The sequence below is a fragment of the Pongo abelii genome, chromosome 7, assembly GCF_028885655.2.
Source record: "Pongo abelii isolate AG06213 chromosome 7, NHGRI_mPonAbe1-v2.0_pri, whole genome shotgun sequence".
In the NCBI taxonomy this organism is placed as follows: domain Eukaryota; kingdom Metazoa; phylum Chordata; class Mammalia; order Primates; family Hominidae; genus Pongo; species Pongo abelii.
Genome location: NC_071992.2, coordinates 67,259,534 through 67,280,799, shown reverse-complemented (window position 1 = coordinate 67,280,799; position 21,266 = coordinate 67,259,534). Strand labels below are relative to the sequence as shown.

At 35.5% G+C, this 21,266-nt stretch overlaps 1 protein-coding gene across 10 annotated transcripts in view; it reads left to right on the top strand.

Annotated features, from left to right (window-relative positions):
- Positions 1-7,451, top strand: part of RB1CC1 (RB1 inducible coiled-coil 1) — a 91,950-nt gene extending 84,499 nt beyond the window's left edge. For 6 of the 10 annotated variants that reach the window (XM_024251073.3, XM_054561609.2, XM_002819077.5 and 3 more), the window contains 3 exons: positions 2,170-2,306; positions 5,553-5,623; positions 6,484-7,451. In XM_024251073.3, the coding sequence (XP_024106841.3) occupies positions 2,170-2,306; positions 5,553-5,623; positions 6,484-6,561 (286 nt within the window). In that variant the 3' untranslated portion in view covers positions 6,562-7,451. The remainder of the gene's footprint in view (positions 1-2,169; positions 2,307-5,552; positions 5,624-6,483) is intronic. The other 4 variants (XM_063726652.1, XM_054561611.2, XM_009243800.4 and 1 more) reach the window with 2 other exon arrangements.
- Positions 7,452-21,266: the final 13,815 nt, after the last annotated feature.

Below are 21,266 nucleotides of genomic sequence, written 5' to 3'. Positions count from 1 at the left end.
AAAGTTTTTTATTGGAAAGCAGGATTTTTCTAAATTGTTATTCTGGAAACATTTAGATTGCCAAAACTTTCCTATTATAGCATTATGATTAACATAAATATCCTTGAAGCCTTTTCCTCCAGTTAACTTTTCAGCATGTGCTACCTCTTTTAAATCCCATTTATCTCCTTAGTCTTGTTAATCTATATTGGAGAGTTTTGATTTGTTTTTAAGTTGCAATGTTTCCTCATTTTTAGTTTTTAGATTTCATTTTATTAATATTCTACAAATTCATAATAAACAAATTGTCAGTGAAAAAGTCAAACTCTGTAAAATATTTGAAGAGATTTATTCTGAGCCAAATATGAGTGACCATGGCCTGTGACACAGCCCTCAGGAGTCCCCGAGAACATGTGCCCAAGGTGGTCATGATGATGGTGAGGGGGAAGCTTGGTTTCATACATTTTAGGGAGACATGAGACATTGAAGTTGGTTTGGTCCAGAAAGGTGGGACAAGTGAAAGCTGGTAGGGTAGCTTCCAAAGTATAGGTAGATTTTTAAAGTTTTCTGATTAGCAGTTGGTTGAAAGAGTTGTCAGTAGAAAGGAATGTCTAGGTTAAGATAAGAGGTTGTGGAGACCAAAGTTTTGTCATGCAGATGAAGCCTCCAGGTAGCAGACTTGACAGATAATAGTTTGTAAATGTTTCTTATCAGGCTTAACCTCTGTGTTAGTGTTAAATTCTTGTTGACTTTTCCTGAATTCTAAAAGGGAAGAGGACATGATGAGGCAAGTCCAACCCCTGCCTTTTGTCATGGCCTGAACCCGTCTTTCAGGTTAAATTTATAGGGCACTGGCCTAGAGGAGGAAGTTCATTCAGATGGTTGGTTGGGGGGGCTTCAAATTTTATTTTTGGTTTACAGAATTTATCAGTTGAGTGGTTTAATAATTTTCCTGCACTGTATTACCCCATAGTTAAAATTTTTCTTTAGCTTTGGTTATTTAAATAGAGCTCTGGAATAATAAAAGCATTGTTAGCAACTTATGAATAGTGTTCAGCCTTTTATCCTGACAGGAAGGTTGTGAAAGTTAAGACCCTTTGTTTAACTTCTTGTATTTTATTTCTAAATTTCTAAATTTGTTGACCACATTTTTGGTTGTCAGATATCTGTGATTCTGACTTTTCATGTCTCATTAAAATTTCATCTTCTCTCAGTGATTTGAAAGGGCCTAGTGCTATGTGTCTTTACCAGCTGTATGTCATGTCAATGGGCAGTTCATTAATGGTCTTTCAGAGACTAGAGAGAGAGGAGCTCCAAAAAGACTGCCTCATAGAGGCCCCATCTCCCATCTCCCCATTTTAAGTTATTAGCTTTTGGCGTTTAGCCATTACAGTGTCTGCCACATGGTTGTTAGGTAATCACTAAGTATTTGTAAGGTAACTTAATAAATAAAAGACATTAAAAGTTTCCCCAGCTGATTTTGATGATTTATTAGATATAGGATCTACCAATTTAAATGATCTTGACAACTAAAAAATATGAGATTGATTTTCAAGGCCTTTTGATGTTTTGAACAACAGTTCTGAAAAAGGCTGTAAAGAGACAAACACCACGTAAGCATGTAATTGGTTGTAACCACTTCTCTCTTTCCCTGTCTTCTTCTTTCGGGCTTATACCCCAAAATGGTAATATCTGTTGACTTGTTTAGACCTAATTAAGCACCTGACTTCTGGACCTAGCTCAGTTGCTTTTTCTTGTAAATTGAAGAGCACTACGCTTGGAGACAAGATCTAATTTTTCTTTGACACTGTGACTGTATATGAGATGTCTCTCTGAATTTTTGGTGTGAAATGAAAGATTAGGAGAAAAAAATCTTGCTATGACTGGATAAACTATAATGGGTGCTTTTTCTGCTTTTCATCCAGTTTCTTAACGTTAGATAATAGAAACTTTGTTAAAGAAATTTTTGGTCTTTTGACAGCCCCTCACATCATCCTTTGAATATCTGTGCATGACCAGCAGTCCCATTAGGACCTGGGCAGAATGCAAAAAGAGTATCATGTAAATGTGAAATTTAATATTGCGTTAATATCTTAATATGTAGTTGAGCATTAAGTATATATGCTAAGTTTTCAGAATAGGGGGATTGAAAGTAACTCTAAGTCAATAAAATTGCATTTCTTTATTCAGTTTTCAGGTGGGAGATTTGGTACTCATCATCCTAGATGAACGCCATGACAATTATGTGTTATTTACTGTTAGTCCTACTTTATATTTTCTGCATTCAGAGTCTCTACCTGCCCTGGATCTCAAACCAGGTGAGGGTGGTAAGTGTCATTCCATGACTAAAATATAAACCTGGAATGGAGGAAATTATATAAGTAAAGATTTTTTTTCCCTGTTTAATTACGTAAGTACTAAGTCACTAAGAGGGAACCCTGTGTAATCTGCTTTTTTATAAAATCTGTATTATCTAGATTATTTTCATGGATTCCATTTACAATTCAGAATTAAGGAGTGTAGCTTATACAAGGGACCAGTTGATCAGAATGTGCAGTGATTCGGACATCTCATAACCCTAGCAGTTGGATAATTATATTATCAAAATTCTCATGTACAGACTATTCAAGATTAATGTACGCTTATTTGTTTATATAAAAGTATTATTTTTTGGCAAAAAAAGTTTTCTTAAATTATAAAATGCCTAGTCTATCCTATATCATCCTATGTTCCTACCTTGTTTATCATTATACTGTTCTATACCCTTATTTTTTTAAAAAGGAAATAAGCTTTGTTAAAATATACTAAGTAACAATGTCTGTTATCTATTTGATTTTTAAAATACTAAAAAAGAACAGAATACATATCCTGGTATACTTAGCCTAAGTAGAATTATTTTTAACACTAAAACGAAGTAAGTCCATTTAGATTGATGTTCCTAATCTAATTGGACTGACTCGCAACAAAGTCAAGTATCTATCTATATATTTATAGAAGATATTTTTTTTCGAGACGGAGTCTTGCTCTGTCGCCTAGGCTGGAGTGCGGTGGCACGATCTCAGCTCACTGCAACCTCTGCTTCCCAGGTTCAAGCAATTCTCCTGCCTCCGCTTCCCAAGTAGCTGGAATTACAGCCGTGTGCCACCACGCCCAGCTCATTTTTGTATTTTTAGTAGAGATGGGTTTTTACCTGTTGGCTATGCTGGTCTCAAAACTCCTAACCTCGTGATCTGCCTGCCTCGGGCTCCCAAAGTGCTGGGATTAGAGGCTTGAGCCACCGTACCTGGCTTTTTTTTTCTTTAAAACAAGTTTTTGCTCTATTACCAGGCTGGAGTGCAGTGGCATGATCATTGGTCACGGTAGCCTTGAACTCCTGGACCCAAGCAATCCTCCTGCCTCAGCCTCCTGAGTAGCTGGGACTAGGTACTATAGATTTGCACCACCACTATGCCCATTTTTTGTTTTGTTTTGTAGAGGCAGGGTCTCGCTTTGTTGACCAGGCTGGCAAATTCCTAGTCTTGAACTAGGCCGCTTTCCTATGACAACTCCATCATGGCTATTTGTGGTTGGCTGTTTAGAGTATCCACGAAACAGTAATCATGTAACCATGAAAAATGAGAAGATAGCTTATAACTTAGTATTTTTACTTAGTACTTTTTACCTTGAAAATAATGAACCTGATATTTCTTTTGTCTTTTATGGGGTTTTTTGTTTTTCAGTTGTTTAAACTTTTTATTTGAATATGATTTTTAAACTTAGAAAATGTTGCAAAGATTAATACAGTACAAAGAAAACCTATATTTCTTTACCCAGATTCATCTGTTATTAACATTTTACCCCACTTGGCAATATCTCTTTATGTGTATGTATCTAATATATAAATATACACAAATGTGTGCACACTTTTTTTCCCCAGAACCGTATGATGATAAGTTACATCTTAGCCCATTGCCTTTCAACATTTCCATGTTCATTTTGAAGAGTTCAGTGTTTAAATCTGGGAAACATTAAAAAACTTTTTTAAAAATGCACACTGCCATTTTAAAGGCTTTCACAAGTACTGCAGAAAAGAATTTATTTATTTAACAGTCTTACTTAACCATTAATAACCCCCGCTTGCTTTTTTCCTTTGAGGAATGCCAGTGGGGATCATGCTACCCCTGTGTTGTTGCCTTGGGAGAGTGCGGATTACCAGAGTGTTTTTATGCCTTTTGTTAGTGGGGCTCATTACTCTTCTGGCATCATACAAGCATTTATTTTTAGATGATTCTTTTTGGATGTTAGTAATTGGCTGTGAAGTGCTAGTTTACTCTTCAGAGAATTCACCACATCCTATTGTTCAGGAGCTTTTCTGTTTCTGTCATGTGATCGTATTCTTCAGGTTTATTTCTGATTATTTATTTGGGATATCTTTCATGTATATCTTCCCAAATTATTTTTATGGAATAAAAATCCGTATGCCTTCTTTCAAAGGCTTTAGCCTAAACAAAATACAGACAGTTCCCAACTTATGGTAGTTCTACTTAAGATTTTTTGACTTTACCATGGTGTAAAAGTGATACACATTCATAGAAACCCTACTTTCAGTATCCACACAACCATTCTGTTTTTCACTTTTAGTATTCAATAAATTACATGAGACATTCAACACTTTAAAATATGCTTTTTGTTAGATGATTTTGCCCAACTGAAGGCTAATGTAAATGTTCTGAGACTAGGCTAAGCTATGGTGTATGGTAGATTAGAAGTAGTAAATGCATTTTCAACTTAGATATTTTCAATATAGGATGGGTTTAATCTGGATATAACCTTATCATAAGTTGAAAGGCATCTGTAGTTTATTGCCTGAATACTTTTGAAGTCAACTTTAATAAGACAGCTTCTTTTCTGATGAATTTAAAAAGAGAATGGGTACCACTTGGCTTGTCACATTTTGGCTTTATGAGGACTAGGATTATCCTGTCTTCTCTCACATTTTTCAGCTTTCCTTCATTCACACAAGTACTGCCCTTCTAGAATTTTTTGGTTCTTAGCCCTTATTAGTTATTTATTGAGTACCAACTGTATACACACTGCTGTGCCAAGCACTGTGGCATACAGATGTGAGAACTGTTCAGTTGCTGCCTTTGAGAACTTGTATTAAAAATACTGCCCATCAAAAATGAGTGTTTTGCTTTGAACCTATACATTTTGTTTGCTTAAAGAAATGGGAAAGGTCATCTTTATTAGTTCTTTGAATAGATGGCACTATTGAGTTAGCCTAGAATTCCTAGATATTTGTTCATGATTTGTACTTAGATTATTAGTGTTTCCTGAACTGTTATTTCTGTGATTTGACATATCATGTACATTTAATGAGTAACAAGAGCTACGCACACATTACTGGTTGAAAAGTAACATGAATTTAGTTTTGTAAATTGTTAAGCATTTCAGTGATTTCAGTAGTTTTTAAAGTCTTACATATTCTTCCACTCAGGAGAGCTTTTTCAGTCTGTTTTAATTCTGGCAGTTATGTTTCCGTGAATAATTATAATCATACTTTCAAAAAGAGATTAACTATTTAATTTTGTTAGCTTCAGGTGCATCTAGAAGACCCTGGGTACTTGGAAAAGTAATGGAAAAAGAATACTGTCAAGCCAAAAAGGTAAAAACGACATCATGTGATACTAAGCCTAGGAACTATAAAGAAGATTTTAATACAGCTTTATATAGAAATCATTACCACTGCTGTTCTTGGCCTTTATGCTCATTTGAGTTAGAGCTTGAATTTAATGAGAGTGAGTTTGAACTGGCAATTTATAAGTATTCATGCTGTCCTTAGATAGTAAAGATAGATTAACTACAACCTATCAACATATAATGGAAAACTACTATGAAGTCTGTGTTCTATGACTATTAGGTTACTAGTGTAACTAATTTGCAAGAAAAAAAAATCCCTGCATAACTAGAGACAAAAAGGGAATTTTATTTATAAATACAGTTGATCTTTTATTATTTTCATACTCTGCCCCCATTGAAGAAAGGTAGTGTAAAGTTTTTGGTGGCTTAACAAATGGACTGATTGTATAACAATATCAGTGCTCTAGAGTCAGTGAAGTCTTCTGAGCATTCTTCCTGACTCACTATAATTTGGGACCTCAATGTACAAAACACGAATAGAACTCGAACCATATAGTATTGAGGTTTCTTTGATACTTAAAATAATGATGTATGGCTCACTTTGTATTATATTCTTTAGCAGTGGCTACCAACTTTGTCTTTCCTATTCACTCAATATATTCTCTGTTGGTGAGGGGTAGAGGGTAGGTCTTACATAGTTTGATAAAGACCCCCACATCCCTCCAACCCCTCAATACTCAGCAGTGAGTAATATGATAGGAGGGTACTTGAGTGATGTGGTTTATTTATTTTTTTTTTGTTTCTTTTTGTTTTTTTGGGGTGGGTGTGTGTGTTTGAGATGTGGTTTAATCACTCTAGTGATTCCATTTTTTCTTTCCCTCTTAGGCACAAAACAGATTTAAAGTTCCTTTGGGGACAAAGTTTTACAGAGTGAAAGCCGTATCATGGAATAAGAAAGTATAACTTATGGACAAAATTAATACATTCTATGACATTTTTTTCTGATTTGTCCTGCATTGCTCATTCATCACTCCAAAAACAGCAGGCCATCTTTTTATGCAAAAGTCAGCGTGACAATATACTTCATTGGTGTACATCATTTACTTTTTAACTGGCTTCATTTTAGGAATAATAAATTCATCAAAATCCTTGGCTGAATTAAAATGGTTTTTGTTTTTTGGTTTTTTTTTACCCAGACAACTCTAGAAATGCGGACCAAACTACTTCATTTTCTCAAAGGGCATACCTTGTGCATTGTGGCTTATTGAGCCATATTAATTGCCTGTTAAATATACACTAGCTTGAACTTAGATGTTAAATGTTATTATTACCAGCATTTGTCCTTTTGTGAAATCAGTATCAGAATACTTGCACTCTTTAACACATTCTTTATAAAATGTATAAATTATTCAAAACTATTTAAAATAAAGAGGAGTGTTATTGCATGCCGATAATCATTTTGAGTTTGCCTCAGTAGATACTAAAGCAAATTGTTTCAGTTTTTTTAAATGCCCTTTGATGTTTCAAAAAAAAAAGGAACTGTAATTTGATTGACTGATTTTAAGATCAGCCATAAATAATCAGCAGTCTTCAAAAGCACTTTCAGTGGATTGGTCATTTGGGTTCTAAGGGGAAGAGTCTGTGCTACTAACCATTTCAAATGCAGACTCAAACCTTCCCAACATCTTTATGACTCTAGAATAATCATATTGATGAAATCGTAATTCATGGTTGAGTTTCAGAACAAAAGATATTCATTGCACATTAACCATTTAGAGGTCATTTAAATAACAAAATATTGTATTGTAAAAGAACTGTACAATTTTAAAACAATAAAGATTTGAACCTGTAAATGTGTGTGCCTTTTAAAGAAGGATACATTTTTAATATATTTGAGTGATTGCTGGGAAGTGTGAAAATATTGTTATGTATCATATCAAAGAGAAACATGTTTATTACAAAAATGTTCTTTAACTATATACTATGTAACAGGGTAAACAGTGTTATGTAGAATAGAATTGTGTAAACTAGATCTTTAGAGAAGTTGCCATTGAGCAAAGTTATTTAAATGAGTTAGTTGAGTTGGATGAGAATTGTTTGAGGTTCGTTGCTAGAGAACAATAATAAAATAATTCTTTTTCAGAAAATATTTAATTTCTTCATAAAAATAAGTTAAATATTTTTTTAAATATGTATATCTAATAGTACAAAATGGAATAAACATCATAGTGTATAGAAAACTGAATTTGACAAGTTAATGAATAAATGAACAAATGATTTCACATGTTTCTATTTAATCTTTCCATGACATCTTTATGCAAAGACTGTTAAAGCAATAACTTTATATAGAGGGTGATTTTGTTAAACAGATCTGGTTAGGTGTAAATGAATCTGCCAGGTAGGCCATTTTGACTTAATTGGTACCATTCAAATTTCATATGTGGTCATTGTGCTGTGGAATTTTTGTGACACATTATATCAAATCAAATCATTATCTTATTAATATTGCTGTTGAAGATTGTTGCCTGTAGTTTCCTTATATGCTGTTTTGTGTCTGTCTTGTCATTGTTCACATGTATCTTTATAAAGCACAAAAAACGAAATACTTTTCTTAGTTAAAAAGTTGAAGAGAAATGAAACTTGGAAATCTAAACTCGTCAACTGAGTTATTAGCTTTGGGTAAAGGTGGTGTACCCTGATCTTTGGCATTAGGATACCTCACTTCCAGTTTTAGATATAACTTTAATTTTAGGTGAGTTCCATAAACTCTGAACCTCAGTTTTCTCATGTCTAAAATGGGGTAATAATAGGACCTGCCTCAGAGGGTTATTTTGCAGATTAAATGAGAATTATAAGTGTAAAGTGCTTTGAACAATTTCAGGCATATGCTAAGCACTCAACGTGTGTTAGCTATTATAAAGATTTCTTTATGTAATACAATCAAACCTGTAAGGTACTATTCAGACTTGCATAGAAATGTAGATCCCTTTATTATGTAAGTGAAGATTTAAATCACATTTTACTGCAAGTAAACTTTAAGCACACATGAATTACATAGATTGATTTATTCTGGCAAAGGTGAGTGGATATACTAAGAACAAAATGAGCAGAAATCATATGAACGGTCATTTTTATTGATTTTTTAAAACTGTCAAGGTACAAACATGCACATCTTTTCCAAAAAATAATAACACCCCAAGATCCCTGTCCTATTTCCCAAATTTTGCCACCTGGAGGCGATTACTTTTAATTGTAAAGACATTTGTATATGGAGTGCCAAATTATATGGCTATACTGACATTTTGATAAATCCATGTACAGTTTTAATTGACTTTCTCATATAAGATGTAGTTCTTTCATAACTACTTTCCCACTTCTGTCTTTCCTGTATACTTTATTATGTTCTAGTTTGTTCATTAAGATTTGCATTATGAAGACTTAACTGTTCCCTGCTGAGCTAGGTCATGAATGATGATTACATTTTCTTGTACAGCCCACAAATTTTTATTTGAAGATTTTTTTTTTCTTATTGTGCTGTTACCTTGTAGTTATCATAGCTTCAGTATTTTCAGATGCAGATGCTGCTTCATATTTTAGTCTATCAAGCCACTTTTCTCAGACCTCCATTTTGGAACTGTTCTGTTTCAAACATCTGGTTGCTCTGTAAGCTGACTATTTCATATTCTAGAACTTTCCTTAACATTTTTGTTAGGAAGCTGCATTTCATGGACTCTCATCTTTCTTACTAGAGGTTTTGATTAAGTGACTTCCTAGGAAAGAATTAGTGAAATTTTCTGAACCTCTGTAAATAGGCTCATGATTGATAGTTTAACAGTGTCATTTTTTTTGCAGACATTGTCTTCTGTCGTTTAGGGTGTTGAGAAATCTAATACCATTCCATCTGTGCTCTTTTATAGATTATGTCCGATGATAATGTCTTGCAGTTCCCAATCCCAACCATTCTTGGTATTAGGCAGTCAGAGAAACCTTTCAACCTAGAGATGTATGTCCTGTAACACTAAGGAAATTTTTTTAAGAAAATGTCTTTTTATATTATCTCCTACATTCTATTTAACTAACATTTTAGTGTCGTCTGGGAGTTTGCTCAATGTGTCTTTTAAGCCATGTCGTTGAATTTTGTGTTGACAACTATGGCTTTAGCTTCCAAGATTGCTGATCACCTTTTCATGAATCCTGTGCATCTGTTTTTTTGTTATTTTTTTTGTTACTTTTTTTTTTTTTTTAACTCTGAAGATACAAATTAGTGTTTTTTACATTTTGTTATATTCTCTCTATTGTCTTCCGTGGGTTTTTTTTTTCTCATTTAGTCTTTATTTCATGTTGGAAGTGTTCCTCAAATATCTTATGATTCTGGCTTGTCTCCTCATATTCAAGAGTAGGGCATTAAACTGCTGAATTTTATTTTTAACGCCTTCCACCCTGTATCCAGAAAGTAAGGAAGAATTATAGACTTATGATTTTAAACCTTTATGAAATCTTAGAAATCATCTAACCTAGTCCTTTTTGTTTCATTTTTTATATTGAGATGAAATTCACATAAAGTTAGTCATTCGAAAATGAACAATATCAATACTTCATTTTTTATGGCTAAATAATATTCAATTTCATATATATATCATATGTTATATAATTTATAAAATATATCCCATAATCTGTGTATTCATTCACCTCTTCATGAACATTTAGGTTGTTTTTACCTTTTGGCTGTAGTTACTAGTGCTGCTTTGAAAACACGTATGTACACGGGTACCTGTTTTCAATTCTTTTGGTATATCCTAAGAGGAGAATTGTTAGAAAGTGTGGTAATACTATGTTTACCATTCTGAAGAATAGCCAAATTGTTTCCAACAGTAGCTGAACCATTTTACACTCCCACCAGCAATGTATGAGGGCTCCAACTTTTTCATATGCTTGCTATCACTTCTTGTTTTATTTTATTTTATTTTTTTTTAAATCATGGCCATCTTAGTGAGTGTTACTTGCTTGTGGGTCATTTGTGTGTCTTCATTGGAGAAATATCTATTCAAGCTCTTGGCCTGTTTTTTCGTTTGTCTTGTTTTACTATTGATTTTTAAGAGTTCTTTATATTTTCTGGATGCTAAACTCGTGATTTAGAAGTATTTTTTCTTTTGTAGGTTGTCTTATTAAATCTCCTTTGATGCACAGAAGTTTTTAATTTTGATAAAGTTCAAGTTACCTGTTTTTTCCTTTTTTGCTTGTGCTTTTACTGTCACAACTTAAGAATCCATTGCCAAATCCAAGGTTATAAAGATTTACTTTATGTATTTTCTTCTAAGAGTTTGATAGTATTCTCTTTCATATTTAGGTTGTTGATCCATTTTGAGTTAATTTTTGTGTATGATGTGAGGTAGAGATCCAACTTCATTCTCTTGCTTGTGGCTATCCAGTAATCTCAGCACCACTTGAAGAGACTATTATAAAGAATGATAGTGTTTTTATTACTGTAGCTTTGTAATAAATTTTGAAATCTGAAAGTATGAATTCAACTTTTTTTCCCCCAAGATTGTTTTGGCTATTAGGGGTTCCATCACATTCAATATGAATTTTTGGGTTGGTATTTTTCCATTTTGGAAAACAAGTCATTGGTGTTTTGATAGGGATTGCATTCAGTCTGTGGCTCACATTGGGGGGATGTTGACGTCTTAACAATATTAAGTCTACCATCCATGAACACAAAATATTTTTCCACTTGTGTCTAATTTTTTTCACCAAAATTTATAGTTTTAAATGTAGAGGCCTTTTACCACTGTGGTCAAATTTATCCCTAGGTATTTTGTTCTTTTTGGTGCTGTTATGAATGAAATTGTTTTCTTAATTTCCTTATATTATTCATTGCTTGGGTAAAGAAACATAACTGATTTTTGTGTGTTAATCTTGTACTCTGAAACTTTGCTGAATTTATTAGCTCTACCATTTGTGTGTATATGTGTCATGTATTCTTTGGGATTTTCAGATTATCTACAAATTCAAATAGTTGTACATCTTCCTTTTCGGTTTGGATGCCTTTTATTTCTTTTTCTTGCCTTATTTCTCTGGCTAAAATTTCAATAGTGTGTCAAACAGAGATGGTGAAAATGTACATCCTTATCTTGTTCCAGATCTTACAGAAAAAGCTTTTAGTCTTTCACCATAACAGTACGATGATAGCTTGGGTTTTTCACGTATGATCTTTTAGTTGAAGATGTTTTCTTCTATTTTAAGTTTGTTGAGTGTTGTCATTTTCTGTCATGAAAAAAGTGTTGAATTTTGTCAAATGCTTTTCCTGCCTAAATTGAGATGAATATGTGGGACTTTTTTCTATTAGTGTAATATGTCAGTTGATTTTTGTATGTTGACTCATCCTTGCATTCTGCAAATAGATCACACTTGGTCATTATATTATCCTTTTGATATGCTGCTGAACTCAATTTGCTAGTATTTTGTACAGGACTTTTGCATCAGGTACTTTAAGTGGAGGGACCAATTATCTGGGGGTCCTAATCTGCTATTTTCTGTGACATTACTACTGGCCTAATCATTTTAAAGATAAAACAGGCTCGGAGACTTTAGTGACTTGGCCACTGTTGCAGAATTATAATCTCATCTGGGAGTCAAATTGATCACTTCTGACTTCTAATGGTGATTTTCCAATTGGGACAAATTTTAGTGTGTACCTTAATTTCTTCTAGTGGTTAAAATAGTTGAATCACTGAATGTCATTACTTTAATGCATGGGCCCAAAAGAACAAAAAAGGACTAAAGGATACATTTGCTGAAAATGAATACTGCAGCATTTGTCTCAGATGCTCTGAGGTTGACTCATACAATAGATTGTTTATTTCCTGTTTGTTCAAAGTTGGGTGCCTTGAGGCCCTTTTCATTTTGAAATATCTTTATATGTGTTCAGCAAAGTATAGTTTCCTTAAAAACTTTGGGTTTCCTATAAAACTGACAGAAGTTCTCTAAAAGTTAAGTTGTAATTCACACAGACTTCTCTCTGGAAGGCTAATGTACCATGGGAAAACACTCAAGATTCCTAGGAGCACCTCTTGTCTACATAAGAAGGTCTGTTAGGTTTATGACTTAAACCTGAAGTCATAGCAAAGGGCCTAACAGCCACAGACTTGATTCTATCCTTACCCTGAAACTGTCTGTCTTTGAGAATTTTCAGCTTGCTGCAGAGACTGGATCCAACCCAGCAGAACAGTTTCTTCTCTGTTTCATCTCTGTCTCCCCATGCCTTACTATACAGAGCCAAAATAAGCCAATTGATGCTTTGAACATTTCCTGGAAACTACCTTAGCCAGAATCACAACTTCATAGTTTTGCCAGTTGTTTTGCCACCACAAGACACAAGTTCCTATCTTTCCAGCTTTCAGTAGCAGTTTCTTTACTTTTCCAGCTTCTGCTAGTACAATTTTCTTCACTATTCTTATAGCCTTTGTGAGGCAATGCCATGCGTTCTAAGTTTTTGTTAGGGCAGCAGTCTCACTGTTGGTGCTAATTTCTGTATCAGGTGTATATTGTGTAACTGTTAATTCCTACATTTGCTGGCTTAAAATAACCATTTGTGCATGTGACTGCAATCATGTCTGGAGATTAGTTAGGGATGCCTTGGTTCCTTTTGAGCCTCTATCAAAATGCCTGGGGTTTCTTGAACAGTGGCAGCAGCATTCCAAAAAGTGACAGCAAAAGAAGCTTGGAAGTCATGTCACTTAGTCAAAGTGAGTCACAGAGCCAACCCAGAGTCCAAGTATAAGAGTAGCTGCAAGGAAATTGTGATCTTTTTAAAATCACATTTTTTTTTAAGTTAGGTCTAAAATAGCTATTGCCCTTTAAAATTTATAGGTATACTTGGAGTTTGTTTTTTTTTAAGCATATGATTTAATGATGCCTAAAGGCAACCAAATTTGGTAATGTTTACTTTAAAATCTCATTTTCATAGATTTATCCATTTTACTTAGAAGTAAAAACTGGAAAGCTGTGAAAACTCTTTATTAATGTCCACTAATTGATAACTCTTATGTTAGTCATACTCTTAGGACATAAGCTGTCTTTGGCCATTTTTAAAAAATGCTTTGTATAGTTTATAATCTTTATGGGTAAGATGGAAGTTATTTCAAACAATTCTTAACATAGTGGTAATGAGACTGAACAGTCAGCTGTAAGCTATTTGGGTTTACATATTTCTTACGTGTCTCAGACTTGGAAACCAGTTAGAGCTCCACCTGCTTGTTTCATTCCCACCTTAAAATGAAGCTTAATAGCAATACCAATTCTAATGTTAGTAGAAACAAGTAGCAAGCCTCAAGATAACAAAATGCAAGATTAGTCCTCCATGTACTCTTCTAATCAAAGCAGTAATATAATGTATATGTCCTGTGAGAATACACATGGGACTGCCTCTTTACCCAGTATCTATGCCCCCATTGAAATACTGTGCCAGTGAACCATTTTAACGATGTCATCCTTTGGCCTTCTAGAGACAGGAATCCCTCGAACTGTACTAAACCATCACTAAAGTTTTAAATGTTGACAATGTAAGAATTTGCAACACTAGGCTCTCAAGAGCTATTTTTACAGACGTTACGTTTTGCTTTGGAATGAACTCTCCAGTTTTGTGGGACCTAATAGCAAAGATGCTTTTGACAATCTAGTTCCAAATCAGTGGTGTAATACCCTTTTCTTAGACTGCTCTGGAAATACCATCAATTAATTCCTCTAATAGTCGTAGTATTAGTGAGGAGTTAATGTAGGTGTCATTTGTAATCTCTTTGGAATTCTACCAGTGGGCTCCTTAACCAGCCCAGGCTTCTAACATTAATTGCCTAGTTTCTTAAAGAATGAGTTCTTAAACTTCTCCAAAAGTATGAAGCTTATCTTCACAAGCATACACTATAACTGCATTATTTCTGCAATTTCTGGCCTAGTCATTTCTTAAAAGTTTATCTCTACATTCTACCTGATTGAGAAGCACGACTCCTGGTGTTGTCAACATGTCACCTTTAAAATAGGCTATCCATTGTCCAGTAAGAATCTGTGCCTTTTCCTTTCTGTTTTCATGCCACCATATGCTTAATTAGATCCTTTCTAAAAGTAATGCATTTTTTATTAATATTCCCACAGTTCAGCCTGTAGCATCAAAGAATACAGGGAAGCATGAGTGGGCTACTTTTTAAATGTTGACAATGGCCATTTCACACTTTGGAAATCTTACTAGAGGGCTCTTCCTATTAACAATTAGTACTAAAGGCAGTTGTGCATATTTAAAATATTTTGAAGTGCCTTACAAATAATAGTATTTTATTAAATAACTTCATAAGTAAGAGCATTTAAAAATGCTACTCCATAAGAGAATTCTCTCACCTCTCTGGTCCTGATACTCCCATGTGAAGCAGGAGTATGACAGAGGTCACTGCCTAACTCTGAAACCTGTTATTTCCCAAATGACCTCCACGTTAGCTAGCGATGACCATGAGCAATTGTGCACTCCTAAGACATCAGAGAGGCTTTTCAAACAATCGAATGTTAATTTTATTAAACAGCCATTTACTCTTATTAATAAAGAGTATGCTCAGTTGAGGTAGTTGAAATCTCACATCATGAACTAGCAACAGTCCCTAGTTCAGAGGATTGGAAGGTGAGTAGAGGCTTGTGAATATAACTGGAATGTCAAGATGTTTCTCCACATTTAGAGCACATGTGTGTGCATGCATAGTCATCTTTTTGCTTGAAAGATAAATCTCTTTCCTTTTATAAGTATGCCAGTACTGTGTGTTTTCTAAGTATCTTCAAACTTGTGAAATTGAAAAATTTTATAATTTACTACTAGTTTTTCCATGTTATATACGTGCAGGGCATGTCATGTGAGGTATGATACTGGTATAATTGGCAAAATGTAGTTGCCAAGAAAAATATACTAATAAATGGATTCTTCCTTTTTGTTGGAAAGCAGAATTATCAAAACGTTGACTGGAAAGCTGGAAATGGGATTAAGAGTTAGTAGTCAGGGGCCCTAATGGCCCAGCTGTGGTAGCCTAATGTGGGCTGACGCGCCTTCTCAGTGAAGCTCACACGTCTTCCTTCCCCCAGCACCCTTCTCTAGGTCACTTTCTCATCCCTGTTGGGTCCATGCTGTCTTTTTCAATTTTTCAGGTGTTAGCTTTTTTGAGACTACAATAATTATATTCTAGTTATATCTCTGAGACTGCAGCCGAGTCCACATTGTCTTGGTTGGACTGCTCATTGTTTTAAAATCCTAGCCACACATCCACAGCCTCTTAGACTGTTTCTTTAGATAATTGTTGATATTTTTTAAAAAACTTGTCTAATGTTATTCAGGCTGTAGGGGGTGCCTGATTCTATGTGTGTGTTCTCTTTAGCATTTGTCTGTTAAACCATCCTGGAATTGGAAATAGCCCAAATTGTTAACATAAATGTGGAAAATTCCAACTTTTGACATACTGAAATACCTGTTCAATGCCTCACTACAATATTATTTCTAATTATTTTAATTCAGGGCACATCACTAGAAGTTTATGATTAGAATGAGGTTCGGAAAAATCTTCATTAAATAATGCCTGACATCAAAATGATCTTTGTACTCACATAACAGTGAAATTATTTTGATTAGAAGGGCCAAAGCAAAATGCCTACAATTGCAAAATGGAAGCTGACTAGAATACCAATTCACTGAAGTTGTTTTGTGTGATATTTTCTCACAAGCTTTTTTAAAATATTTTTTTCTTTTTTGGCATGGGGTCTCACTGTATCGCCCAGGCTGGAGTGTACTGGGCACAGTCACTGCAGCTTCGACCTCCCCTGCCCAAGCAATTCTCCCACCTTAGCCGCCCGAGTAGCTGTAACCAAAGGTGCTTGCCACTACGCCCAACTAATTTACTTTTTGTACTACAGACAGGGTCTTGCTATGTTACCCAGGTTGGACTTGAACTCCTGGGCTAAAGCAATTCTTCCACCTCTGCCTCCCAAAGTGCTGGGATTACAGGCGTGAGCCACTGTGTCTGCCCTTCTCAGACATATATTTCAAGAGATCATATATTCAAGATTACTGTAATAGTAAGTTGGATGTTACTGGTGCTTGCCTTGACTCCTTCCTGGAGCAAGTACATTAATGTAAGAAGAGACAGTCGAACATACCTTGAAAGGGTATGGTTCATCACACAAGTAGTGTGTTGACTATTTTCTTCAGTGGACCTTTTGTAATATGAAATGCACTACTGCAGAAAGGAGTCCACATTTTCAGAGTTAATACTCAAGAAGTAATAATTTATTTGCAAGGCTGACCTTTGTCATTTTATCTGGATCTAGTCCTTGTACTTGAAAGAAATACAACCTCTGCTCTAAGGAAAAATCTGAACCTAATCAAACAAAGTGAATCCATTACACTTAACCAACAGACCACAACAATGCTGAAGCCTAATGCTTAGAAAAGTCACTCTGAGTGCACTCTGAGGGCAAGGCGAACTGCCTGTGTCTAGGGCTTGCAGTCTACTTTCTGCTCATTAAAACTTCAGTACTGCACCTCGCCCAAGCTTATCAGTAGGTCCACATCATCGGTGTCTGTAGTTGAACCTCAAAAATGCTTAAGTCGAACATAGCTGTCATTATTTATTTGGTAAATATTTTAAGCTTAGACATCTCCAGAACCACTTTCCTCCAGAAAATTCCAGTGTTTTATGCAGCTCCTGCTGCTTAGAATTGTAGGTATGATACAATGTCACATTCTGACAAGGTGCAGAACACTTTTGGTTTATAGACCTGGGTTGAAACCCCGATTCTAAAGGAAATTACTGGTTAGCCTATGCAACTTATTTTTTTAGCTTTAATTTCCCTATCTATAAGAAATAATCCTCACAACTTACTGTGATGTTCATGATGAGAGGAAGTTAAGTAAAAGTATTTTTGCATATTGAAAAGTGCTATAGAAATATTTACGTATTCCTAGAAAGATTTCAAAAAGCTTCCACATACTTACAAAACACTGATGAGAAGTTGCAGGGTGTCTTCCTAGGCTTCGATGTCAATACTGCTGTTATCTTTCTTTACAAAAAAAAGGCGTGTAAGCTCTCCACCCTATCTCACTCCATCACCAAATCCCATAAAAAGTTGCTCAGATGTGGCAGAAGACACCTGTGTATTTAAGAAAGCACTAATATGCATTTCTACTCTCTTCCCTCTGTTTTTCTTTGGGATAAAGATTGTATTTATCTTTTAAAAATGAAAAGTGGGCCAGATGTGGTGGCTCACTCCTGTAGTCCCAGCACTTTGGGAGGCTGAGGGAGGAGGATTGCTTGAGCCCAGGAGTGTGAGACCAGTCTGGGCAAAATAAACACCATGTCTACAAAAAACAAAAAATTAGCCAGGCATGGTGGCATGCGCCTGTGGTCCCAAGCTACTCAGTAGGCTGAGGTGGGAGGATCACTTGAGGTGGGAAAATTGCTCAAGCCAAGGAGGTCGAGGCCGCAGTGAGCCGTGAGTGATCACACCGCTGCACTCCGTCCTTGGCTACAGAATGAGATCGTGTCTCAAAACAAAACAAAAACAACAAAAAAAAGCTTTTACAAATAAAATATTTAACTTTTCATCCTAAAATTAATGGTGGTTTAGGCTGGGCATGGAGGCTCATGCCCATAATCCCAGCACTTTGGAAGGCCGAGGCGGGCAGATCACCTGAGGTCAGGAGTTCAAGACCAGCCTGACCAACATGGTGAAACCCCATCTCTACTAAAAATATAAAAATTAGCTCGATACGGTGGTGCATGCCTGTAATCCCAGCTACTTGGGAGGCTGAGGCAGGAGAATTGCTCGAACTCGGGAGGTGGAGGCTGCAGTGAGCTGAGATCATGCCACTGCACTCCCCCCTGGGTGACAGAGCAAGACTCCATCTCAAAAAAGTAAAATTAAATTAATGGTGGTTAGCAACACCTAAAGATTATGTAGTATCCACATTTTGTGTTTGAAAATAATTTTAACAAATATATTTTCAAATATTTTAATATTTGTTTTAATTTAAATCATTCATGCAAGGCGCAGTGGCTCACGTCTATAATCCCAGCACTTTGGGAGGTGGAGGCAGTCAGATCACTTGAAGTCAGGAGTTCAAGACCAGCCTGGCCAACATGGTGAAACCCCGTCTCTACTAAAAATACAAAAATCATCCAGGCGTGGTCGTGGGCACCTGTAATCCCAGCTACTTGGGAGGCTAAGGCAGGAAAATTGCTTGTACCCAGGAGGCAGAGGCTGCAGTGAGCTGAGATTGCGCCACTGCACTCCAGCCTGGGTGACAGAGGGAGACTTCATCTCAAAAATAAATAAATTAATTTTAAAAATAATAATTTAAATCATTCACTGGGAACAATCTTTTTTATTTTCACAGTTCAATTTTGCTTTTTTCTAAAACTAGTTGTTAAGGAAAACACAACATATATGAAATATAGAGGTTTTTCTCCCCCATAGGAATTAAAGATTTTAGAGAACTAACCCTTAAAGCACACATTTATCTTTTTCTTTCCAAATGAGAGAAGTTCTTTAAACTGTGAGGATTACTTCTTAAAATTTAAATGAGCCCTTTTTGGGTTGTTACAGAAGTGCCTCATAAACCTCATAAACATTTCTTTTCTTTCTTTTTTTTTTTTTTTTGTTGTTGTTGTTGTTGAGATGGAGTTTTGCTCTAGTTGCCCAGGCTAGAGTGCAATGGTGCGATCTCAGCTCACCACAACCTCTGCCTCCCAGGTTCAAGCGATTCTCCTGCCTCAGCCTCCCCAGTAGCTGGGATTACAGGCGTGCACCATCATGCCCAGCTAATTTTGTATTTTTAGTAGAGATAGGGTTTCTCCATGTTGGTCAGGCTGGTTTCCGACTCCCAACCTCAGGTGATCTGCCTGCCTAGGCCTCCCAAAGTGCTGGGATTACAGGTGTGAGCCACCGCGCCCAGCAACATTTCTTAAGGTAGTTTACACGCTTCAAAAATAACTGAACTGAGAAAGTGATTAGCTTTGTCACTTCTTCCACATCTATCTCCTTTAGCTGTATTTGGCTTGTCTTAAAAACTAAGATCTTCACAGAAAGATCTCAGGCAAAACTGAGGTTCCTTTTTGGTCTTGTCTTTGCGTATGTCGTGGATGCAACAAACCATAGACTTCCCACAGTGATAATTAGCGCAAATTGGCTTCTAATGAACAATGCCCAGTTACTTTAAGTTTATCCTAGCAGAAACTTCTTTGCCTGAACTATTGACATAGATGTCATTTACTCAGCTGCTCTCTATCAGTGTTTGTTAGGTGGAACCTTATAAGGGCTCATCTAACATTTCAAGGAAGCAAGAGTGAATCTAGGGAAAAGACAAATCCATAATTTTACAATTAAAGCTGCACTTATTGCTTAATGTATTTGTCCTTATAGGAGCCAGGTGTATTCTGAGATGGACATTAGAACTTTTCAGAAGACATTAAGAGTTCGGTGACCAAGTACTTGTAGAGAATTGAATTAGGTATATTAGTTACACCAGATGCATCAGGGAAACTGATTAATAATTAAATCAGGAGAGTTCTTTTTTTTTTTCTTCTTTTTTCTTGAAACAGAGTCTTGCTCTGTCACCCAGGCTGGAATGCAGTGGCACAATCTTGGCTCACTACAACCTCCGCCTCCTGGGTTCAAGCTATTCTCCTGCCTCAGTCTCCCGAGTAGCTGGGACTGCAGGCACACGCCACCACACCTGGCTAATTTTTTGTATTTTTAGTACAGATGGGGTTTCACCATGTTAGCCAGGATGGTCTCGATCTCCTGACCTCGTGATCTGCCCGCCTCGGCCTCCCAAAGTGCTGGGATTACAGGCGTGAGCCACCATGCCCGGCCAGGAGAATTCTTTTTATTTGTCAGTTTATAAAGAATATATGGAATCAGTTCATAAAAATATCACAGCCAAAGTGTATATAAATATTTCTTCTCGTAGCTCATGTTTTCATTCACAAGCAGGAGCCAAAAATGTACTCTCCTAATTGAAAGATAATTTTAAATATTGTCATTGCAAATAGAGATTGCATAACTATAATTGAATGCTAACATTAAAGTGATGTCATTTTTTCTTTATGCATTAAAAAATAGGAAAAGTTAAAGTTCTAGATTATAGCACTATCTGATATTTCTCTCAGATCTCAAAATATTCATAGGATATTTCTAGATGTTCGTATATACTATCATGAATATAGAAAATGAATTTGAATTGTGAAAATGCAAAATAAAGTCTTCTTAGTACTTGTATAATTTCGCTTCCCTTTCTGTGTATTGGATTAAGCAACATATTAAATTTTATCTTATTAAACTGTATGAGAAAAATGCAACAGAACTGATGGAAAAAAATTCTAGGGTTGCCACTGTCAGTGCATGTTCTGGAGCTCACTGCTATCTTTTTCCTTATAAAGAGATGGAAAGTAAGTCAGGGAAAAGAATCAAAAGAACTCTATCAAGACAAAACAATTCATGTCGCAATCTAAAAATAGCATTTTGGGAAATTACTATCCAGTACTTTAAATCCATCCTCGTTTGTGCTCACAAAGTAAAGTGGAAAACAGAGTACAGAAATAGACCCACATATATATGGTCTCCTGATTTATTACCAAGGCACCAGT